This window comes from Schistocerca piceifrons, chromosome 3, assembly GCF_021461385.2.
Source record: "Schistocerca piceifrons isolate TAMUIC-IGC-003096 chromosome 3, iqSchPice1.1, whole genome shotgun sequence".
Lineage (NCBI taxonomy): Eukaryota > Metazoa > Arthropoda > Insecta > Orthoptera > Acrididae > Schistocerca > Schistocerca piceifrons.
In genome coordinates, this window is record NC_060140.1 from 201,135,619 (window position 1) to 201,161,665 (window position 26,047).

General features: G+C 43.3%; 1 protein-coding gene across 1 annotated transcript in view; it reads right to left on the reverse strand.

Moving 5' to 3' along the window:
- LOC124788513 (fibronectin type 3 and ankyrin repeat domains protein 1-like) overlaps positions 1–26,047 on the reverse strand; it is a 158,122-nt gene that overhangs the window by 10,149 nt on the left and 121,926 nt on the right. The window contains exon 7 of the mRNA XM_047255782.1: positions 9,552–9,769. Within this exon, the coding sequence (XP_047111738.1) occupies positions 9,552–9,769 (218 nt within the window). The remainder of the gene's footprint in view (positions 1–9,551; positions 9,770–26,047) is intronic.

Consider the following 26,047-nt stretch of genomic DNA (forward strand, 5'->3'; position numbering starts at 1 on the left):
CAGTTATCAGGCGCAGGCATCAAGCTTGCTGCCACTAGTAAGATGTGCCTTTTCGTGGCCATTTTCTAGTCACGCCTTAAACAGCGTTTAGTCGGTGGATGGAGTTATCAACTAACTCCCTGAAATGAAACTTCTCCCCTGGGACACCGCCTGCAATTTGCAAGTCTGTAATGTTAATATTTGTGCAGCGGCCTTGCCGTAGTGGATACACCGTTTCCCGTGAGATCACCGAAGTTGAGCGCTGTCAGGCGTGGCCGGCACTTGGATGGGTGAGCATCGAGGCCGCCATGTGCTGTTGCCATTTTTCGGGGTGCACTCAGCCTCGTGATGCTAATTGAGGAGCTACTCGACCGAATAGTAGCGGCTTCGGCCAAGAATACTGTAGTGGCGTGGCAAGACAGCCAAGCCACTCGGAGGTAGCCGAAAGACACGCGTTAAGCCCACACAGATTGGCGTGAGGTCTGGAACAAGGTAAAGTAATTATCCTATAAAGAAAAGAACGTAGTTCTTGGAACTTTAATCCACAATTGGAGAACATCGCTCTTGTTTAGACATTATTACACTGAATACAAACTGGTAATGGCGCCTTGCTAGGTCGTAGCTGAAGGCTATGCTAACTATAGTCTCGGCAAATGAGAGCGTATTTGTCAGTGAACCATTGCTATTAACGTCGGCTGTACAACTGGGGCGAGTGTTAGGAAGTCTCTCTAGACCTGCCGTGTGGTGGCGCTCGGTCTGCAATCACTGACAGTGGCGACACGCGGGTCCGACGTGTACTAACGGACCGCGGCCGATTTAAAGGCTACCACCTAGCAAGTGTGGTGTCTGGCGGTGACACCACAAATACCATCATAACGACCGGGAGAGCGGTGTGCTGACCCCACGCCCCTACTATCTGCATCCTCCTCTGAGGATGACACGGCGGTCGGATGGTCCCGATGGGCCACTTGTGGCCTGTAGACGGAGTGGTAATGTTACTATTTATCTCCTGTAACCTAAAGGTGACCACTTTTGCCTTCTCTCTGCATTGTGTTCTGTTTTCTACCTTGGAATGCCCTTGATGGCTCTCAACAACGTCAGCATACAGTATGATGCTATATAATTTTCATATTTTTCGTGCGTTCGTAACAGTGGCCCGATTTTTGACTACATGGAGAAGTCAAGGCAAGCATATTGACCACAAATAGCCACCACAGGGGAGGACCGCCATATTGTGCACCAAGCACACTGTAACCCCTTCACATCTGCACTGCCATCCTAGAGCATGAGAACAAGTAATGGATTCCCTTATTGTGGCAGCCTGCGCCATTGGTCGGACACTAGCAGTAGCCAGGTTAGTGAATTACCGCTCCACACATAGGCTGCTGTTAACACCACAGTGCGAACGACTGCGTTTGGACTGTTGCCGTGATCAGGAAGCATGAACTGCTGATAAAAGGTTTCACCTTGCTTTCAGCAATGAATCGTGGTTCTTCTATCCCAAATGGCCATCGTCAGTGATTATCAGGGCGATCTGGGGAGAAGTCCCATACTTCCAATGTTTCAGAGAGGCACAGCGGTGCCATAGGGTATGACTTCAGGTCACTGCTGAGAGTGAATGAGGGAACTCTTACAGAGCAACAGTACGTCATGGGCATCTTGCGCCCTTAAGTGATTCCTGGCTGGGTCGGAGATTTTCTCCGCTCAGGGACTGGGTGTTGTGTTGTCCTAATCATCTTCATTTCATCCCCATCGACGCGCAAGTCGCCGACATGGCGTCAAATCGAAATACTTGCACCAGGCGAGAGGTCTACCCGACGGGAGGCCATCCTCACACGACATTATTAGTACCATGGAGCCATTTTTCAACAGGACAATGCTCGTCACATATGGCACGTGTCTCTATGAACTGTCTGTGTAATGCTGAAGTATCCCGGTGACCAACAAGATCCTCAGATCCGTCCTCGATAGAACACGTGTGGAGCCAGCTTTGACGTCAACTCCGTTCCAGTGACAGTATCCAGAATATCAAGGACCAGTTACAATGTGTAGACCAGCTTGGTCAGGAGATGATACAACGACTTCATTACACCCCTCTCACACAGAATCAGTGCATGCATCCAAGCCAGAGGTGCTTCAATATACAGATGTGTGGGATTATGCTTCAAGCTCTTTGTAAATTCGACTCAATTTTGTGTTCACTGCAATACTATCACATGCGCTCACAACCAGTGAAGACTCATCTTGTTCACTCCTCCCATTCTGGGTGATACGCTTTTGTCACCGGGCAGTGTAAATGTGAAGATCAGGACACTTTCAAATTCCTCGATGCAGATGAGAAAATGAACTCTGTCCTGTGTGCTCTACAGGAGTTGCTCCTGCTGTTTGTTGAACAATGTGTATGTGAGGTTCATACATTCACACACATACTGCACAAACCCAATGGAGCACGACATTCAATGTTCCTACACCTGCAAACGTGCAAGCTTCTCTCAACCGTTGTTGTAGCCGGATGAAAATGGTGCGGGATGGACTGATTTAATCTGGAAAATGTTCTCAAGACATGCATTGTGCACCTCTACCTTTAAGTACTATACCATGAAGCAGGAGACTTGAAGTTGGATCTTCAAACTTGTTTTATATCCAAACGGTACATTTCTGGGCATTAGTTCTTTATCAAAATTTTACCTACCAGGTCCTCCCTACAAACTTTAGAAGCCTGTAATAGGAATTGTAATACACCCTTTGTACTTCAATATTTGCACGTTAGGCCGGCCGGGGTGGCCGAGCGGTTCTAGGCGCTACAGTCTGGAACCGCGCGACCGCTACGGTCGCAGGTTCGAATCCTGCCTCGGGCATAGATGTGTGTGATGTCCTTAGGTTAGTTAGGTTAAGTAGTTCTAAGTTATAGGGGACTGATGACCTCAGATGTTAAGTCCCATAGTCCTCAGAGCCATTTAAACCATTTAAACCATTTGCATGTTACATATTGACTAAAGATGTTCTTTTAATATATATGATGGCTTGAATGTGAACAAATACTTTCGAAAGTAATCACCATTAACTTAAATGTAAACGCAGCTGAGACCGAAGAATAAAGAAACAATAAGATAAAATAATGTTGCTGGTCCTTACGTCAACGCAATGTTGCAATTCCACACAAATCTAAGGGACTAAGATAATGTGAACGGACAGACTGCATTACTCCATAACATTCTCGAACAGCGTGAGTAATTTGTCATGCAAAAATAGATGATATACATTATCTTATAATTTTCCCGGGAAAGTGTATGGCTATATGAGAGTATCATCCACAATTTCTGCCCAATCATTAATACTAAAACGAACCTAATCTCTTGCTACCCTTGAAGTTTCCATCTGACCACGTAGCGTAACTGCCACAATTTATTATCCTACTCTGTGTGAATACTGGCTCATCCGTAAATAAAATCAAGGCTTTCAAATACGGATATACAGCATTCCACCTTAGAACCCATTGGCGTAACTGTATTCTGCTATGGCGATGTTAATGAGCAGAACTGACCACATAAAATCCTGTTGTATGTCTCTAGAAACTCCTGCTCATTGCATATCAGTATGCACTATAGGCTCATTTATATTCGTCGCAACACTAGCTCGTTCATAGTGGACGTGCTAATTACGTTAGGTCCACCGTGCGTCCTTGTACTGGTTGCGAATGATCCCGCGTCTGCAAGTTGCTGGAACATCCTCCTGAACATTTTTCAGATTTAATTCGTCGTACAAGAAACATGTCTATCGATTAGGCCCTAATGCCGTAATAGCAGAATACCATGTTTGCCATTTCGCACTTGGAATAATACCACTCCACTTCACAGTTTACGTTTTCCACATTTCAGGGAATCACTAATCTTGTTCTGGTGCTGGTACAATCTCGAAACGATACGAACGGATTGGTTGATGGCGACAGTTGCGGGTAGAACACCTGATTACAGCGTCATAGACAAAGAGAAACACATCAGACAACAAAAGAAAAATGAACATACCACAATTTTTACCCCTCACACTTCCCGCGATACCTCAGTGTGTACTCCGTCAATCTATCCTTTCTTTTTTTAAACTGATGCCATAAAGCTCATTATTACCCACTGTTATTCATTACCTCCCCATTTATTATTCGATCTATCCAAAAAACGTCGATATTATTCTCTAACACCAGGCATCAAATGCTACTCTTCTTTTCTATAATGCCTATCGTCCGTGATTAATTTTCGTATAAAGCTACGTTCCAGATAAAAGCTTTCAAAAAGTACTTCCTAACACATGAATGCTAACACATGAATTGGTAAAGGATGTGTTAGGAGGTATGGTCAGTATTCAGGAATATGACAGGAATGCACATTTGAAGCAAAGAACTTCACAAGGACATATCCCCTAGCCCGAACGTTTTCCGAGATATACGGAGGTGTCAGAAGTCATGGGATAGCGATATGCACATGAACAGATGGCGATAATATTGCATACATAAGGTATAAACGGGTAGTGCACTGACAAAGCTGTCATTTTTACTCAGGTTTCCTACGTTATCATGGCCGACGACGGGAATTACACTACTGGCCATTAAAATTGCTACACACCACGAAGATATCTACAGACGTGAAATTTAACCGACATAAGAAGATGCTGTGATATCCAAATGTTAAGCTTTTCAGAGCATTCACACAAGGTTGGCGCCGGTGATGACATCTACAACGTGCTCACATGAGGAAAGTTTCCAACCGATTTCTCATGCACAAACAGCAGTTGATCGGCATTGCCTGGTGAAACGTTGTTGTGATGCCTCGTGTAAGGAGGAGAAATGCGTATCATCATGTTTCCGACTTTGATAAAGGTCGGAGTGTAGCCTATCGCGATTGCGGTTTATCGTATCGCGACATTGCTGCTCGCCTTGGTCGAGATCCAGTGACTGTTAGCAGAATATGAAATCGGTGGGTTCAGGAGGGTAACATGGAACGCCGTGCTTGATCCCAACGGCGTCGTATCACTACCAGTCGAGATGACAGGCATCTTATCCGCATGGCGGTAACGGATCGTGCAGCCACGTCTCGATCCCTGAGTCAGCAGATGGGGACGTTTGCAAGACAAAAACCATCTGCACGAACAGTTCGATGACGTTTGCAGCAGCAGGGACTATCTGCTCGGAGACCATGGCTGCGGTTACCCTTGACGCTGCATCACAGACAGGAGCGCCTGCGATGACTCAACGACGAACCCGGGTGCACGAATAGCAAAACGTCATTTTTTTCGGATGAATCCAGGTTGTGTTTACAGCATCATGATGGTCGCATCCGTGTTTGGTGACGTCGCGGCGCACGCACATTGAAGCGTGTATTCGTCATCGCCATACTGGCGTATCACCCGATGTAATGGCATGGGGTGCCACTGATTACACGTCTCGGTCACCTCTTGTTCGCTTTGACGGCACTTTGAACAGTGGACGTTACATTTCAGATGTGTTACGAACCGTGGCTCTACCCTTCATTCGATCCCTGCGAAACCCTACATTTCAGCAGGATAATGCACTACCGCATGTTGCAGGTCCTGTACGGGCCTTTCTGGATACAGAAAATGTTCGACAGCTGCCCTGGCCAGCACATTCTCCAGATCTCTCACCAACTGAAAACGTCTGGTCAATGGTGGCGAAGCAACTGGCTCGTCACAATACGCCAGTCACTACTCTTGATGAACTGTGGTATCGTGTTGAAGCTGCATGGGCAGCTGTACCTGTACACTCCATCCAAGCTCGCTCTGACTCAATACCCAGGCGTATCAAGGCCGTTATTATGGGCAGAGGTTGTTGTTCTGGGTACTGATTTCTCGGGATCTATGCACCCAAATTGCGTGAAAATGTAATCACATGTCAGTTCTAGTATAATATATTTGTCCAATGAATACGCATCTATCATCTGCATTTCTTCTTGGTGTAGCAATTTTAATGGCCAATAGTGTAACAGTCTTTGAACGCGGAATGGTAGTTGGAGCTAGGTACGTGGGACACTCCATTCTGTAAATCGTCAAGGAATTCAATATTGTGCAGAGAATACCAAATTTCAAGCCAGATACTATCTCTCACCATGGACAATGCTGTAGCCGACGGCCTTCACTGAACGACCAAGAGCAACGGCTTCAGCTCAGCGTTATCGGTGCTAACAGACAAGCAGCATTGCGTGAAATAACCGCATAAATCACTATGGGACGTACGAAAAACGTACCCGTTATGACTGTGCGGCCAAATTTGGCGTTAATATGCTATGGCAGCAGACGACCGACGCGAGTGCCTTTGCTAACAGCACTACATCGCCTACAGTGCCTCTCCTGGGCTTGTGACCAAAGCGGTTGGACCATAGACGATTGGAAAAGAGCGGCCTAGTCACGTGAGTCCCGATGTCAGTTGGTAAGAGCTGATGCTAGGGTTCGAGTGTGGCGCAGAACCAAGAAGCCATCAACCAAAGTTGTTGACAAGGCACTATGCAAGCTGGTGGTGGCTCCATAATGGCGTGGGCTGTGCTTACATGGAATGCACTGGGTCCTCTGGTCCAAATGAACCGACTTGGAGATCATTTGCACCCATTCATGATGTTCCCAAACAACTATGTAATTCTTATGGATGACAGTGGGCCGTGTCACCAGGTCACAATTATTTGCGATTGGTTGAAGAACATTCTGGACACTTGGAGTGAACGATTTGGCCACTAAGATCGCCTGACATGAATTCCATAGAACGTTTATGGGCCATAATCAAGAGGTCAGTTCGAGAACAAAATCCTGCACCAGCAACACTTTCACAGTTATGAACGGCTATAGGGGCAGCATGGCTCAATATTTCTGCAGGGGACTTTCAGCGACGTATTGAGTACATGCCACATTGAGTTGCTGCGCTACGCCAAGCAAAAGGAGGTCAGACACGATATTAGGAGGTGTCCCCTGACTTTTGTCGCATCAGTGTTTTACACATTTAATGTACATTTGTTTTTGCACTGGTGGCACACAGGTATATCCCTTACCCACCCATCACTTTGACGTGTTACTCTAACCCAATGTACCTCGTAGCTTTCAGCCCCTTTGTTTGGGATGTCCTTCTGCCATAGGAATAAGAGTGGAACCAAAACTGAACCCAGTGGCACTCCCTTTGTGATTTTTTCCCCCCTCAGTCACTAAAATTTTCTACCTTTACAACTTGTTTGCATTATTCAGTGATTTTTTTCATTTTTGATTGTTAAATATGATAGTTGTGTGTTAAGTCATCAGTTCCATAAATAACAATGTACATTTCATGTGTTCTTTTGTGGAAACCATTTTGTATATGGACTATGTGCATATGAAATTTTTTGCTTCAAAAGAGCATTACTGTCACATCCCTGAGTATTTATTATTCCTCCTGGGACACACCATATTCAGTATTAACATATCTCATTTTCTGCAAAGTTTTCTTGTTATTGCTGGTCTGCATTTTACATCCATTTTACATCTTTCATCGTTACTTACTTTGCTACCAAAAAAACCAAAACTTGGCTACTATTTTCTGCAACTCATTTCCTAATCCCCAGTACCGCCTGAATTAATCAACTACAGGCCATTACTCTTCTTTTACCTAATTATGTTGATGTTCATTTTGTAACTTCTTTTCAAGAGCCTAACCCTTTCATTGTATTGCTGTCTGAAGTCACTTTCAATCTATGACATAATTATAATGCTATTAACAGAAATTTTAATTTTTTTACTTCTTCTTCCTCAATTTTTAAGCCCTCTCTAAATTCCTCCTTAGTTACCTTTACTACTTGCACAATGTACAGCTATCCCCTTGCAAGTTCTTCAGCTCTTACAAGTGCAGTCTGGTCTGTGTTCAAGTTGTAGATAAATTTTCGCCACTTTTTCTTAATATCCCTGACAAACGTCAGAATTCCAGACAATGTGTGTTTATCGTAGAAACGATTAATTCACAATAACTCTGAATTTGCGGTACTGTAGCTGGAATAAAATAAAATTTTTGTTCGATTGATTGTAGTCCTGGGAGGCAATGATTCTCGCCAGCATTCAACTTTGACAAGGCTCTCTGCACGTACACTATCTGTCAAAGGCATCTAGACGCCCGAGGCAGAGGCGCCGCAAGGAAAGAAGGTGGGGAGCACTGTGTTGCCAGTAGAGGAGCAGTAACAGCAGAATGGATCAATCAGGAAAGCTCAATGTCTTCGAACGTAGATTAGTCACTGGATCTCACTTGAGTTACAAAACAGTCAGGGACATTTCAACTCTTATAGAGCTGCCCAAGCCGGCCGGGGTGGCCGAGCGGTTCTAGGCGCTTCAGTCTGCAACCGCGCGACCGCTACGGTCGCAGGTTAGAATCATACCTCGGGCATGGATGTGTGTGATGTCCGTAGGTTACTTAGGTTTAAGTAGTTCCAAGTTCTAGGGGACTGATGACCTCAGATGTTAAATCCCATTGTGCTCAGAGCCATTTGAACCATTTTGAGCTACCCAAGTCTACTGTTGTTGATGTGACTGCGAAGTGGAAACTCTAGGGAACCACCATAGCTACAGTAAGACCAGACAACCACATGCATTAACGGAAAGGAACCGTCGAGCATTAGGTAGGATGGTTGTAAAAAATCGCATGAAACAAGCAGAAGGAACCAATCGTGTGTTCCAAATTTCCACCAGCAGTCCAGCTAGCACAATGAATGTGCTTGGGGTTTAAGAAGAATTCGGGTGGCATGGTCAAGCAGCTTCTCATAAGCCACACTTTTGTGTAGTTAATGCTGAGCGAAGCTTGACATGGTGTAAACAGCGATGCCAAAGGACAATGTATGACTATTCCCTGTAACAGCCCGATGGGAGGGTTTGGGTTTGGCGAATGCCTCGAAAATGTCACCTGCCGTCATATTTAGCGCCAACAGTGAAGTACAGAGGAGGCTGTGTTACGGTAGGGGGGTGTTCTTCGTGATTAGGGCGTGGAACCTTATTGCATTTAAGAAAACGGTAGTTGAGGAAGGGCATGAACAGCAGTGTGTACTGCATGGAAAAGAGGAACAGTTCGGAGACGGTGATTGTTTGTATCAGCGTGATAGTGCACCCTGTCGTAAAGCAGCAGCTGTGAGACAGTGGTTTGTGGGCGGTAACATTCCTGAAATGGACTGTCCTCCCGATCTGATTCTAATGGAACACCTCTAGGATGACTTAGATAGACTTCACCCACACCCCAGCATCCAGCGTAACCACCTCCTCTGGTTTCGGCTCTTGAGGAAGATTGGGCTGCTATTCCTCCACAGACATTCAGACACCTCATTGAAAGTGTCCCCACCAGAATTCAAGCCGTCATAAGAGCGAAGGGTGGGCGCATCCCACATTAAAGTCCACGATTACGTGTCCGGGTACTACTGGTCACACATTCTACCTTCAAAACAGGCAACAAAGCGTTCGAGGAAGAACTAGGTTTGGCTGGTAGTGGTCACTATCACTCGAATCGCTATAAGTTGTTAATCACAAGGTTATCTTAACAGTGTGGTGAAGACGAGTAGACTGAACTGCATGCCCACCTTGAGGTTCCTGGCGCGCGCCATGTCCAGCGCGGTGTTGCCGTAGAGGTTCCTGCGCTTGCGGCCGGCCCCGGCGGCCAGCAGTATGGAGACGGCGTCACGACGCGTCGCCAGCACGGCCTGCATCAGCGCCGTCTGCCCGCGCCGGTCCTCGGCGTCCAGGGATGCCCCGCGGCCCACCAGCTCCCGCAGGACCTCTTCGCTGCTCTCCATAGACACTGCACATCCAACGTAGCTGTCAGCCAGAGTTGCCAACCCATAAACAGCTCAAAAATAAGTTCTGCAGCAGGTTCACGATTTGTATAGTTAGAGCATTTGATCGGGAACTGCTTTCTCAGTACTACACTACTGGCCATTGAAATTGCTACACCACCGAGATGACGTGCTACAGACGCGAAATTTAACAGACAGGAAGATGCTGTGATATGCAGATGATTAGCTTTTCAGAAACGCTTTCCTTGCCATTGCCAGCCTACATTTTATATCCTCTCTACTTCGACCATCATCAGTTATTTTGCTCCCCAAATAGCAAAACTCCTTTACTACTTTAAGTGCCTCATTTCCTAATCTAATTCCCTCAGCATCACCCGACTTAATTAGACTACATTCCATTATCCTTGTTTTGCTTTTGTTGATGTTCATCTTATATCTTCCTTTCAAGACACTGTCCATTCCATTCAACTGCTCTTCCAAGTCCTTTGCTGTCTCTGACAGAATTACAATGTCATCGGCGAACCTCAAAGTTTTTATTTCTTCTCCATGAATTTTAATACCTACTCCGAATTTTTCTTTTGTTTCCTTTACTGCTTGCTCAATATACAGATTGAACAACATCGGGGAGAGGCTACAACCCTGTCTTACTCCCTTCCCAACCAGTGCTTCCCTTTCATGTCCCTCGACTCTTATAACTGCCATCTGGTTTCTGTACAAATTGTAAATAGCCTTTCGCTCCCTGTATTTTACCCCTGCCACCTTTAGAATTTGAAAGAGAGTATTCCAGTCAACATTGTCAAAAGCTTTCTCTAAGTCTACAAATGCTAGAAACGTAGGTTTGCCTTTCCTTAATCTTTCTTCTAAGATAAGTCGTAAGGTCAGTATTGCCTCACGTGTTCCAGTGTTTCTACGGAATCCAAACTGATCTTCCCCGAGGTTGGCTTCTACTAGTTTTTCCATTCGTCTGTAAAGAATTCGTGTTAGTATTTTGCAGCTGTGACTTATTAAGCTGATAGTTCGGTAATTTTCACATCTGTCAACACCTGCTTTCTTTGGGATTGGAATTATTATATTCTTCTTGAAGTCTGAGGGTATTTCGCCTGTTTCATACATCTTGCTCACCAGATGGTAGAGTTTTGTCAGGACTGGCTCTCCCACGGCCGTCAGTAGTTCCAATGGAATATTGTCTGCTCCGGGGGCCTTGTTTTGACTCAGGTCTTTCAGTGCTCTGTCAAACTCTTCACGCAGTATCGTATCTCCCATTTCATCTTCATCTACATCCTCTTCCATTTCCATAATATTGTCCTCAAGTACATCGCCCTTGTATAGACCCTCTATATACTCCTTCCACCTTTCTGCTTTCCCTTCTTTGCTTAGAACTGGGTTTCCATCTGAGCTCTTGATATTCATACAAGTCGTTCTCTTATCTCCAAAGGTCTCTTTAATTTTCCTGTAGGCGGTATCTATCTTACCCCTAGTGAGATAGGCCTCTACATCCTTACATTTGTCCTCTAGCCATCCCTGCTTAGCTATTTTGCACTTCCTGTCGATCTCATTTTTGAGACGTTTGTATTCCTTTTTGCCTGTTTCACTTACTGCATTTTTATATTTTCTCCTTTCATCAATTAAATTCAATATTTCTTCTGTTACCCAAGGATTTCTACTAGCCCTCGTCTTTTTACCTACTTGGTCCTCTGCTGCCTTCACTACTTCATCCCTCAAAGCTACCCATTCTTCTTCTACTGTATTTATTTCCCCCATTCCTGTCAATTGCTCCCTTATGCTCTCCCTGAATCTCTGTACAACCTCTGGTTCTTTTAGTTTATCCAGGTCCCATCTCCTTAAATTCCCACCTTTTTGCAGTTTCTTCAGTTTTAATCTACAGGTCATAACCAATAGATTGTGGTCAGAGTCCACATCTGCCCCTGGAAATGTCTTACAATTTAAAACCTGGTTCCTAAATCTCTGTCTTACCATTATATAATCTATCTGATACCTTTTAGTATCTCCAGGGTTCTTCCATGTATACAACCTTCTTTCATGATTCTTAAACCAAGTGTTAGTTATGATTATGTTGTGCTCTGTGCAAAATTCGACCAGGCGGCTTCCTCTTTCATTTCTGTCCCCCAATCCATATTCACCTACTATGTTTCCTTCTCTCCCTTTTCCTACACTCGAATTCCAGTCACCCATGACTATTAAATTTTCGTCTCCCTTCACAATCTGAATAATTTCTTTTATTTCATCATACATTTCTTCAATTTCTTAGTCATCTGCAGAGCTAGTTGGCATATAAACTTGTACTACTGTAGTAGGCGTGGGCTTCGTATCTATCTTGGCCACAATAATGCGTTCACTATGCTGTTTGTAGTAGCTTACCCGCATTCCTATTTTCCTATTCATTATTAAACCTACTCCTGCATTACCCCTATTTGATTTTGTGTTTATAACCCTGTAGTCACCTGACCAGAAGTCTTATTCCTCCTGCCACCGAACTTCACTAATTCCCACTATATCTAACTTCAACCTATCCATTTCCCTTTTTAAATTTTCTAACCTACCTGCCCGATTAAGGGATCTGACATTCCACGCTCCGATCCGTAGAACGCCAGTTTTCTTTCTCCTGATAACGACATCCTCCTGAGTAGTCCCCGCCCGGAGATCCGAATGGGGGACTATTTTACCTCCGGAATATTATCTTGCTTAAATGTAAGGCCAGGATGGCTTGCCATGAAGAGCATCAAAACGGGGCATAGATTATCAACGCTTTGCCCTAAGGGTGTCGCGGATGATAACCGAAGGGTTCCTGCTATGGAAAGAAATGGCGCCCTAGACCATCACTCCTGTTTGTCAGGTCTTACGGCTGGCGACAGGCAGGATGGTACCCTATCGGTGTCTGGGGCGCGTCCAGACTCGCCTTCGCTGGTCTTTGAGGCTCAGTTCGAGGTGGGACTCATCACTGAAGACAATTGTACTCCACTCAATGAGATTTCTGACCGAAGACGTGTTTATCAGCCAAACCCCTTGATTTTCACTTTTGTATAAGGTAAACACTGTTAAACTATTTAAAGATTAAGTTTCACGTATGGTATTTATAGTTTAGTTTTGATGCGACGATAAAAACTTGCGAACGTTAGAAAGAATTGCACGTTATTAAGCTCTGCCTATTGCTCAAGAGTCCCGACTTTTGATTAGCCAAAGATAGCAAATCCTATAATGGAAGCAGGCAAACTACGAACGCTGAAATGTAGTAACATGATACACGACACATCGTATTCACCACGAGTTCTACCACAACAAGATTCCACCAGCCAGATGCAGACTGCGTATGTGAACTGTGCTGTGAAAGATGCGGAGAACTGCAGAAAAAACTAAGACGAGAGTAATGTATCTCAGACATGTATCTGCACGTTGCACGCATTTTCATTAATAATATGATACCAATTACTGGAGGAAGTATGCCAGTTGGTGCCGGCCGCTGTGGTCGAGCGGTTCTAGGCGCTTGAGTCCGGAACCACGCGGCTGCTACGGTCGCAGGTTCGAATCCTGCCTCGGGCATTGATGTGTGTGATGTCCTTAGGTTAGTTAGATTTAAGTAGTTCTAAGTCCAAGGGACTGATGAACTCAGATGTTAAGTCCCATAGTGCTTAGAGCCATTTGAACAATTTGAGTATGTCAGTTTTCCCCGTATCTCTGCTACATTGACACAGATGTTATGTTTTTGTACACAATATCTTATGATTTCAGCATACACTTTAAATTAATATATCTATCATCAATTACTAGCGGAAGAATAGCCTAACACTATTCGCAGCATTGGTCACATGAGCAGTAGGTACTATAGAATAAAATGCAGTAGTAAACTGAAAACTGCATCAACTAGCATCAATCACTCTAAATCAGATTTTTCGTGAAAAGATTTGTTCTCGATGCATTGTACATAATTTGACAGTGCTGTTGCTTCTAAGCTCGAACACAAGCTCCTGTCAGATGGTGTAATGGAACGCTCCAAAAACTCGACCGAGAAAATGTACTCTCTCTTTCCTTGTGCCGTTGTCCCGAACTTCCGCAGGGTCGACATGGTGATGTTTGATTTGGTAAGGTTAATTGAAGGGGTGACCGGTTGGTTCAAATGGCTCTGCGCACTATGGGACTAAACATCTATGGTCATCAGTCCCCTAGAACTTAGAACTACTTAAACTTAACTAACCTAAGGACACCACACAACACCCAGTCATCACGAGGCAGAGAAAATCCCTGACCCCGCCGGGAATCGAACCCGGGAACCCGGGCGAGGGAAGCGAGAACGCTGCCGCACGACCACGAGCTGCGGACAGGGCTGGCCGGATGCCCTTCTTGTCGCTACCCCGGTGGATGACATAATGAGGCAGACAACACAACATGATGACGAGGACAACACAACACCCAGTCCCAGAGAGGAGAAAAGTCCCCGACCCAGCAGGGAATCGAACCCGGGCCCCTTTGCGCGGCATTCCGACGCGCTGGCCACTCAGCTATAGGGGCGGACGACCGAGAAAAATGCACTATCTGTATAAAATGTGATGACAGGAGACGTCCTTTTCGATACCAGTGAAACTGTAAGCCCTAGCTATTTCTGCTGTAGTTCATTCTATTGTTTGCAGTTCCACATTATGTTTTCGATACTTTATAATCAGATGAACTAGAAGCATTGTCGAGTCTTCTACTTTCTCAGAGTACAGCTGTTAAGTTTGGGTGATTCCCCTTCCTAGGACACCGTAAGTACTTCTGTTTTCTATATGGTCAAAATTGGCTTATCAACTAAATATCATTCAATTTTTAGACGTAACTAGTATATTCATTCATTTTCAGTGTTATGACTTCGATCTCTTATTCATGTACGAGTACGTCACTGTTTGTTTCAAATTTTGTGCACTTTTTGAGGAAACGTTAGAGGAAGACGAAGGTAGCGGTATAAACGATCTCTAAGATAAAAATGACTCTTCTTACAATAGTGATCATCAAATTGCTTCAGAACGAAACTGTGATTCTAGAGAACTAGACAATGAGAAAAGAAATGAATAGAGGGAGGAGGCATCTAATTTCTATGGCACAAGTAGCTATAAGTGACCCTCTACTGAACCTCAAAGGAGTGTGAGAAACGACCCACTTCATCAGGACATTTCGTACACTGTAAGGCCTGCAAACAGATGGGAAACTCGTACGGCGCATAGGAAGCGTGGTAGTATTTGCTTACCCGTGATATGTTACAAGAAATTTGCCAAGCCTGTCTTCCAGAGTTTGGAAAGAAAAACTTGGGTGAATATTGAATATTTGTTAAAAATTGCGTATCACTTCATTAGCTGCAAATATTACACACCATATATGTTCATCTTACATCAATCTATTACTGTTTCATGTTACATTTAATACAATAAACTGGTTTAAATTTTTATGTTTTATTTCACTTCCCTGTCTGTAAACTTGTTTTCCTTTTGTGATTTATTTTGAGTTTTTTGTGTTAAACTGGTTTTTCGAATTCTAATCTAAGCAGATATGAAATCTGTGAATAAATATTTGTTATGAAAGTAAAATAAATTACTTTTCATGGCTAAAAGAAAGCGGTATCTTCTTGGATCCCACAACAGCATTTCTGGTACAAAAAAATTCTCGACTCCGTTTGAGTGTCAAACAGTGATGTGAAGTGATACTCAAAAAATGCAATCTAGGAAATGCAAAGTCTGCGTACAGCGTCGTAAAAGGAGACTAACTTGGATATTTTCGTACGAACTGGAGCAATCAACAATTTGGATGCTCCCACATAAACCGAAATCAACAAAGAGGTTCGTTCGTGAAGCTCTTCCAAGAAAATGACTGCTTGCTTACTTGGTTACAGTGGACATGTCACTACTATTATTTGAGTTTCACATTTATAGTATCGAAGAACAGTTAATACACGTTGGTATATTTCAGGGGTTGCTAACCAGCGGGCTGCATGCGGCCCAAAGCAAGTATCTATGCGGCCAAATAAGTGACAATCTATCACACGATCTGTAAAAAAGAAAGTTCCATAAAATTCCCTTTATATAAAGTTGCGATAAATTGAATACTTCCAATCTGAAACTCGCAGGCGTGCTATGCTTTTGTCTTATTGGTCCATCCCCCTCCCATTATTTTCTCAGTGATTATATTTAGTGTCAAAAACATATTGTGTGCGGCCCAAAACTACTCGTCTTCTTCAATGTGGCCCAGGTAATCTAAAATGTTAAACACACCTGGTATACACTAAATTGTTTGGCAAGAAATCAGGAGAAATTGGAAGAGCTACATCGTTTCTCGTTGTGGCAATGCAAGCTGTTGCTTAGTATGTCAAATAATTTATTACTTAACAGAGAAGAACGTCGAATTACTGTCTTGCTGCCCGTATTCGGGTGATTTATCAACCCCTAACGATATCTTTACTTTCTTTGTGTCAAACAAGAAAATGGGTTCTAATGGTTCAAATGGCTCTGAGCACCATGGGACTTAATATCTGTGGTCATCAGTCCCCTAGAACTTAGAACTACTTAAACCTAACTAACCTAAGGACATCACACACATCCATGCCCGAGGCAGGATTCGAACCTGCGACCGTAGCGGTCACACGGTTCCAGACTTAAGCGCCTAGAACCGCACGGCCACACCGGCTGGCAAGAAAATGGGAGCGCAGCAAATTTCATTATCACACGAAGCCGCTGAAATCTTTAAAAACTACGTGTTTGTGATAACAACATCACAGTGGAAAAATGTTTTCAAGAATTGTTCTGTTTGCTCCAAAGAGAGTACAAATTTTAAGGCTGATATTTTGAAAAACAATAAGACGATTTGAACCAAAAAACTTGTTCTTTAATTGCTTTTATAAAAACTCAAAAAGTATTATTTCGTATTGCATGAATGAACTAGATGCGATAGAATAGATCCATGGCTAAACTTGGGTACTAATCGAGACGGTAGTTAAGTTGACAACGATAAACAAGATTATGGTAGCACCTCTTCCGGATTATTTGTGAACTACTTACAAGTCGTCGAAAGTTTTTCTTAAAATATCAATTTCAGCGCACAGTATGGCAAGTTTTCTGATATATATACTTCTTGTCTATATTCACTATCCCTGTTATTAATGTAATACACAAACACGTATTTGAATTTGTTCATGAGGTATCATAACAACGTCTCGGCATAAATTCGAATGCATTGTATATTGTTGTTATTTCCCGTCCTTCAGCTTTGACAATGAAAATAAACTGGATGCTGCCATTACTTTTAAACACTATCACAAACACGCAAAATTCAAACGCTGATGTGACAGTGGTAGAAAATGCAACACGATTTAAAAAGAAAAAGACAATGTCTATGAATTTTAACGTACGGTTTGGCTATTACGTGCAGTATAAACATTGACATCTCATTTGCAAATGTTAATAAGAAGCTCCCTAATTTCAAGATAAAACGCCGCGTATTATAGTTAGATTTCTAAGATTTGTCGTAGGACGCCAACCATGTACCGTACGAAAGATTACATACACAAGTATTTGTAACACATGCAACTCCATAACGCGGATCAACAATACATATTTCGCGCAAAATACTATCTCCTTCCTGGAATTTTCTTGTGTGGTACATCGTCAAGTGACACGGTGCTCAAGTAATACCACGTGAAGGTATATGAGATTCTTGTTTGAGAAAACAGCGTTTCTCTTTGACAGTTTTCAGTGTGTTACTTATCTTTGACGCCAGCGAAAATATGCCACAGGTTTTGTTGTGACATGATGTAAGTGTGGCCTTAGCAGTACTTCATTTGCGCCTGTTCTGAAGGTGTAAGAATGTCAACAAATAATAAGAAATTCCAGTTAAATAAAAGTTAGTAAGCTGACGCGTATGGCGAATGCAGGACGTGCAGCACCCTTTGCGGCTGGCGACGCAGATACTGACGTCGACGGCGAAGTGGTCGTCGACGACGAGGTCGGCTTCGACTGCGACCGCGTGAGCGCAATCGTGCAAGACGCGATCGAGTTCAGCATCGGCGGCTGCACCTTCCAGGAGTGCAAGCTTCGGAAGTGGTCGACGGACATCTTCGAAGCGTGCCTGGCGGGATTACTGCGCTTGCGCCGGCCATACAAGTACGCAGTAACGTGCTGCATTGTACCACGGGCGGCCGGCGTGGCGCTGCATGCGGACAGTGCTTGTTACTGGGACACGGCCGTCGACGGTAGCTGCACAGTACGTTGGGAGAATGCTTCGCTGTACTGCATCGTCTCTGTTTTCGGAATGGCTACTACATCCTGACTAACTGCCCGTCCAAATTTTCGTCACTGTGTTGCGAATGTCTGTGGCTCGTTTTCATCATTAACAAGAAGCAAGTAACTGCACTTTTTTTGCTTGGAGTGAATTATTTCAGTTTATTAATCTACTTGATCTAGTCTTTCATTTCTTCGGATTGAATCTAGCAATTTAAGTTTCAGTATAGGTTGCTGTTGCTTATTATTACATCTTGCGATAGTCGTCGCTGTTGCTCAAGAATGTAACCAGGATCTGAGCTGGGAAGAGGATGAAGAATTTTGGGGGAGGGGGTGGGGGAACTCGTGTTTCTTTCGCACTAAATGACGAAATAGATTTAAAATTTTAATACAAATGGCTCAGGGTGCACTTGCTGCAAGTCAACACACATGACATATTCCGGCTTCCTTCAAACTGATTAACTGAATTGTTACGTCTGTTCGGCGGGCGTAGGATGCAAATTTCAACTGTCCTCCTTTGCTTCTCAATGGATACGACATGTTTATTATGCAGTCGTAGTATATACACTTAACGGAAGCCGGAGATGCCTCTCCTGTCCCATGTCGAAATGATAAAATCTGAGGAACGTTTACGGGAAAACTATTACTTCTATTAATTTGAAAATTTGTCAACATATACAAGGGTTCAGTCATGAAGTTAGGATATTTAATTATCTTTTATGGTTTCCTTTAAATAATTTTTTGTTACCAACCCTTTTTTTTAAAAAAAAGGCTATATTTAATTAAGTTACTCATACACTACTGAACATACTGTCAAATGGCTGTGGTAAACTGTAATTTTGACCACAAAGAGCACGAGGGTGTTTCACGATTCATGTTACATCCTTCTAGAGGTTGTAGAGGGGACTTAGTACATCAAGTTTTACGTAAGAACCCATGTCCGGAAACGTCATCCAACAGCGCTACAGAGCGTCAAAATTATAGGCGCCAGCGCCTGCAAATGTATGTATACAGAGGGTGAGTGTTGTGATGTTACAAACGTTTTAGGGTGATGGAAAAGGATAAAAGTATCAATTTGAGGTACGGGTCCTAAACTGGGAACGAACGAGTCGAAACGTATAACCGAAAACCGTTCTGATACCTCTGGCAGTGGAATACATGTACTGGTACTATTGTTGCAAAGACTATAGGAGAGGCAACTTTCAGAGGTGGTAGTATAGACCAAAAGAAGAAAAGATGTCTGGTAAACATGGCCTCTAACATGCATAGCTTAAGAGCTATGTACACTTGTTCAATAGTGGAGATGGGTTTCACAGTAGCGAAGGTGAACAAGTGCTCCTGAGGTATGTATTTCATAGCCCTTCTTTACTGGATTTGTTTCCTTGTTTTGGTCCATACTACTACCTCTGAAAGTTGCCTACCCTACACTCTTAGCAACAATAGTATCAGTACACGAGTTTGTAATATTATCACGTCTGTGTGTGTGTGTGTGTGTGTGTGTGTGTGTGTGTGTGTGTGTGTGTGTGCGTGTGTGTGGTGATGCCTTGGATGACGTTTCTGGACATGGGTTCCTACATAAAACTTGATCTGCTAAATCTCCTCAACAAGCTCTAGAACTGTATAAGATGAATTATGAAACAAATGGGTCAAACGGCTCTGAGCACTATGGGACTTAACATCTATGGTCATCAAACCCCTAGAACTTAGAACTACTTAAACCTAACTAACCTAAGGACATCACACAACACCCAGTCATCACGAGGCAGAGAATTATGAAACACCCTGTATATAAGTTTCATCTGCCTATCTTGAGTGGTTATTGAGAAAATGTTCCTTAAGTTCAAAAAATATATAATTTACGGAAAATGGTGTCCAAAGTTTCTCAGTACATTCCTGCACTATAGAATGGAATGTCAAGATATTCTTCTTCACCTTCCAAAAGTTTCCTCTTTATTCTTCTGTTCTGTTCAGTTGTTCCATCTTATTTTATGTCCCTATCTCTTCTTTCTGCTCTTCCTATCCTCTCTTCTAAGCGCTCACACAGTGTTCACTCCGGCTGGAAATCTTATTGCTTTCAATACGTCACATTTCAATCTGTTCCCTTGGTTGTAGACTTCTGTTGCATCGTAAATGCCAAAGTGCATTTTTTGATACCCACAAAACACTTTTAGGAATCAATGACTAATTTATATTGTTAACGTTCTCATTAGAATTCTGCGTTTTCCGTGAAGGTACTTCTGTAACAGTTATGGCTGTGCTGTCATGAAAAATCAGTTAAATTGTGTCTGTCACAGCTGCGGGCAAAGATTGCTTGTGATCATAGTCCTTTTTGGCGTTATATTTGCGCTAGGAATCTTTTGGGCACAGACTATCCATGGAGGGCATTCAGCGGAAGAGGCAATATGAAGGAACAACGCCCACATCGCATGCCTCGTATCACCAGTGTTAGTAGTATTTTGTCTTATCGCGTACCCATATTACCTCAGTAGACGTTCAGTCGCCTCATCAGTATGCTCGTCTCGCCCTCCTATTAATTTGCCGTCACTGAACATACTTGAACTCAAAGTTTGATTGAGCCTTCGAAGCCGTGCTCCCAAGCGCTTTTGCATGTGCCCATAGCTTTCACATTTTTCAATTTTAAATTCCTTTCCATATGGTTTCAGTTCCTCTATAGTCTTGAAACTTTTGGAGTCACCATCGACAAGATACTGTTTGTACCTAACATTGTATCTGAGCATTGATCGTAAATAAATTGTTTCACTCATTCCACTTCCATTGCCCACTTAATCCATTAACATTGGCCTTACAAGTATTGTCGCGCTCTCCCTTAATTTTATTTTTGCACCTACAAAGTTTTGAAAATATCACAACGTCTATCAAATGGCTCTGAGCACTATGGGACTTAACTTCTGAGGTCATCAGTCCCCTGGAACTTAGAAATACTTAAATCTAACTAACCTAAGGACATCACACACATCCATGCCCGAGGCAGGATTCGAACCTGCGACCGCTCGGCCACTTCAGCCGGCCAACGTCTATCACTTTTGTACTATCGCCACTAGTAGCAGTTACAACCGAATTTAGTGACTTAGGGCTCCTCTTTTGCTAAGAACCGTCTAATGTCACTGCCAAGTCCCTAGAGTCATCATCCATTTCTACAGATTCCTTCATTGCTACCTACATGGTTTTCACAGTCACATCTTCACTACAGCATCCTATCAGTTCACAGCAGTACCCTATTTTGCCTGGAGGTGATGGCAAGTTCATCATACCACAAAAGAGATTAACAGCAGCAGATCCTTTTCCAATGGAAGACCATAAACAAGTCGAACATTCACATCGTGCACTTTACATCGTCCTTCTTCACCACAAAGACTACTACGTGAATTATAGGTTACTTAGTACTTGCAACATGTACAGATTAGCCTCGTCTCACAAGCTAACCTTAAGTGCTCTGTGCTTTTCTACACTCGTACACATTTTGCGCAAAACACTTTCCAAGCAGAACACAAGACAACAGTCCAGTTATCTATGTTATCATTGTCTGCCACTTATGGACAAGATCTGTCAGCTCCACCAGTCACATTCTTGCTATAAGATGTCTCTGGGCAACGGTGAGCCGTGTGTTACTTATTGTTAGCAGCAGAACTCATTGTTTCCATAATTACAGCATCGCAGCTTGGTATCGCTGTTAATTTTCTTTTCCCTATGTTCTTCCTCTTCTTATAAACATGATTATTAAAACGCGGCATCCTAACCAAAAGAACGCTTTACACAAGGGGTATTACTTGTATTACTGCAAATATGCGCGAGAATAAAATACTGTACTTCAAAACTAACAATAACGAACATGGGGTGTCTGACGCCCTTAATGCTTCATTTCTTATAGAGAACAGTGTAGCCAACATTTACACACCCACTAGAAGTATAATGTAAGGAAATACTCAACTTGAGAGCGAGAAAACGCCAAGAACTCACCAGACGCTGTCACTTCCATTCTGCTCTTCCGCCCACTTCCTTTGCAAGCACGTATAAGAAAAGTAACAACTACGCTTTTAGGACGAGTAGAATGATAGATAAAACCTTGGCTTGAAGAGGAATATTCAAATTAATTTTTAGTAGTCAAAGAGAATTTTTTATTTTATTTTTTATATTTTTATTTATTTATTCACTTTTTTTTACTGACATCGTCTCTCCTTAGGGGATGATATTTACGGTACGAGGTTTGACAGTGTAGTAACCTTTTAAAGCTTTTGTACAGATTGAGCGTTAGATAATTGATACGAGGTGCTAAAACTAAAACTGGCCGGAGTGGCCGCGCCGTTTGAGGCGCCATGTCACGGACTGCGCAGTCCCTCCCGCCGGAGGTTCGAGTCCTCCCTCGGGTATGGGTGCGTGTTGTTCTTAGCATAAGTTACTTGAAGTAGTGTGTAAGTCTAGGGACCGATGACCTAAGCAGTTTGGTCCCTTAAGAATTCACACACATTTGAACATTTGACGCCGGCATCGGTGGCCGAGCGGTTCTAGGCGCTTCAGTCCGGAACCGTGCGCTTGCTACGGTCGCAGATTCGAATCCTGCCTCGGGCATGGATGTGTGTGATGTCCGTAGGTTAGTTAGGTTTAAGTAGTTCTAAGTTCTAGGGGACTGATGACCTCAGATGTTAAGTCCCATAGTGCTCAGAGCCATTTGAACCATTTTGAACATTTGGCCCAAACGTTTCTTTCTGCATTTCGTCAGTATATAATATGAATAGAGAAGGGAACATTAGTAAATTGTACGAAACGATTTTGAATATCAGGAAACATTACTTAGCAAGAAAGAGACTGCAGGAAGACCCAACAAAATCGCAATATTTACATGGAAGTAAGACACTGCGATAAATTCTAACAAGTTTGCAATGAAAAACAGGGGTCGCTATTATTTTGCGTTTGGTGGATATTACATAATACACTACAGGCCACTAAAATTGCCACACCACGAAGATGACGTACTACAGACGCGAAATTTAACCGACAGGAAGAAGATGCTGTGGTATGCAAAAGATTAGCTTTTCAGAGCATTCACACAAGGTTGGCGCCGGTGGCGACACCTACAACGTGCTCACATGAGGAAAGTTTCCAACCGATTTCTCATACACAAACAGCAGTTGACCGGCGTTGCCTGGTGAAACGTTGTTGTGATGCCACGTGTAAGGAGGAGAAATTCGTACCATCACGTTTCCGACTTTGATATAGGACGGATTGTAGCCTATCGCGATTGCGGTTTATCGTATCGCGACATTGCTGCTCGCATTGGTCGAGATCCAATGACTGTTAGCAGAATATGGAATCAGTGGGTTCAGGAGGGTAATACGGAACGACGTGCTGGATCCCAACGGCCTCTTATCACTAGCGGTCGAGATGACAGGCATCTTATCCGCATGGCTGTAACGGATCGTGCAGCCACGTCTTGATCCCTGAGTCAACAGATGGGAACATTTGCAAGACAACAACCATCTGCACGAACAGTTCGACGACGTCTGCAGCAGCATGGACTATCACCTCGGAGACCATGGCTGCGGTTACCCTTGACGCTGCATCAGACAGGAGCGCTTGCGATGGTGTACTCAACGACGAACCTGGGTATACGAAAGGCAAAACGTCATTTTTTCGGATGAATCCAGGTTGTGTTTACAGCATCATGATGGTCGCGTCCGTGTTTGGCGACATCGTGGTGAACGCACATTGGAAGCGTGATGGTATGGGGTGTCACTGATTACACGTCTCGGTCACCTCATGTTCGCATTGACGGCACTTTGAACAGTGGACATTTCAGAGGTGTTACGACCCGTGGTTCTACCCTTCATTCGAACCGTCAGAAACCCTAAATTCCAGCAGGACAATGCACTACCGCATGTTGCAGGTCCTGTACGGGCCTTTCTGGATACAGAACATGTTCGACAGCTGCCCTGGCCAGCACATTCTCCAGATCTCTCACCAATTGAAAACGTCTGGCCAATGGTGGCCTAGCAACTGGCTCTTCACAATACGCCAGTCATTACTCTTGATGAACTGTGGTATCGCGTTGAAGCTGCATGGGCAGTTGTACCTGTACACACCATCCAAGCTCTGTTTGACTCAATGCCCAGGCGTATCATGGCCGTTATTACGGCCAGAGGTGGGTGTTCTGGGTACTGATTTCTCAGGATCTATGCACCCAAATTGCGTGCAAATGCAATCACATGTCTGTTCTAGTATAATATATTTGTCCGATGAATACCCATTTATCATCTACATTTCTTCTTGGTGTAGCAATTTTAATGTCCAGTAGTGTATCTTGCTGCTTTTGAAATTTAGCTGATGTATCGAATTTTTCTTTAGACGTCGATGGAAGTCTCAGTCTATCACCAATCTCTAGAAAATTCATGTGATGTAGCATACACATTTCCGATCGCGCCGCACCAGTGATAAAACCAGACTGAAATATCCACAATATTCCTCATACGTCATGAACGATTTGAGATACCAAAAAGAGATTTTGGCAAATGTTAGCGCTCAAAGAGCCGAGTATTTTGCCATATGTTTATTATGTAGAACTTCATTACCTACTAACTACAGACTTTTTTAATAAGAGAATTTAATGTTTGAAGGCCATCGATAGCTGGTGAAACAAGAAATGCTGTGGGTTTGGGAACATAACTGAAGACATTACACGTTTATTTTTCTACTGAGGATGTGCTTTTTCATAAGCTAATGACCATACTTTTCCTTGGTTCCTCACTTAATAAATGTAATAAACCGCTGTGTCTACACAACTTGTTAGTGTGGTGGCACTTTGTAAACTCCGCTGTGCTTTGGCAATAAAGGGAAATTTTAATATGGCAACTACAGAAATGTGTAGGTTTTACTCAAAATTCGCCACTCATGACGCATCTCTGAAAGTTACATATGGTTAACAAGCCAAGTAAAAATAAATCGCTGCGTTTCCGGTGGAATTTTGTTTTAGATACTAGCCAAACCAGAAATAACAGATGATTTTGAATGGTCAATATGCAAGTGTGGGTGTGGAGGGACCTCACGCAATGTCTACAAAAACTGTGAGCTTCAGTTTAGAGCAGCACTTCCCCTTCAGAACTTGGCATTTCCCCTGTAGCACCTGCCTGTAAACCACACCACTATCGATCTTCCCACAAGTGCTCTGCTTACTGCGCATCTACCAGTCACGGTATTTTGCGCGGACTCTACAGTGGGTGTGAACAACAGTCACATCACACAGCTGCCACATGCCAAAAAAATGATACAAACAAATTTAAACCTCAGTAAAAAATGTATTAGAATTGGTAGTGTTTTAACGTTTTTTGTTAGAGTTGAAGTTTAGAGTTATAACATAAAACAAAACTCTGTGCATGTAACGTCACGAAGCTTATGACTCGTCCCCCCCCCCCCCCCTCTCTCCCATGTCATATGATGTCACACTTCGATTACCCCTTCCTTTGTCCTTACCACGGGATGTAACTGATGGGTGGCCTCTTGTGAGATTGATATCTTTCTGAAAGTTTGACAGTATGTCTCCTGTCCCATTGTTCTACACATCAACTTGAATAACCATTTGGTTGCCACTTCCCCCAATGACTTCAGAAATTCCAAAATAATAATATCTATACCTTCTATCTTTCAAATTCTGAAGGTGGCAGGGGTAAAATACAGGGAGCGAAAGGCTATTTACAATTTGTACAGAAACCAGATGGCAGTTATAAGAGTCGAGGGACATGAAAGGGAAGCAGTGGTTGGGAAGGGAGTGAGACAGGGTTGTAGCGTCTCCCCGATGCTATTCAATCTGTATACTGAGCAAGCAATAAAGGAAATAAAAGTAAAGTTCGGAGTAGGTACTAAAATCCATGGAGAAGAAATAAAAACTTTGAAGTTCGGCGATGACATTGTAATTCTGTCAGAGACAGCAAAGGACTTGGAAGAGCAGTTGAATGGAATGGACAGTGTCTTGAGAGGAGGGTATAAGATGAACATCAACAAAAGCAAAACGAGGATAAT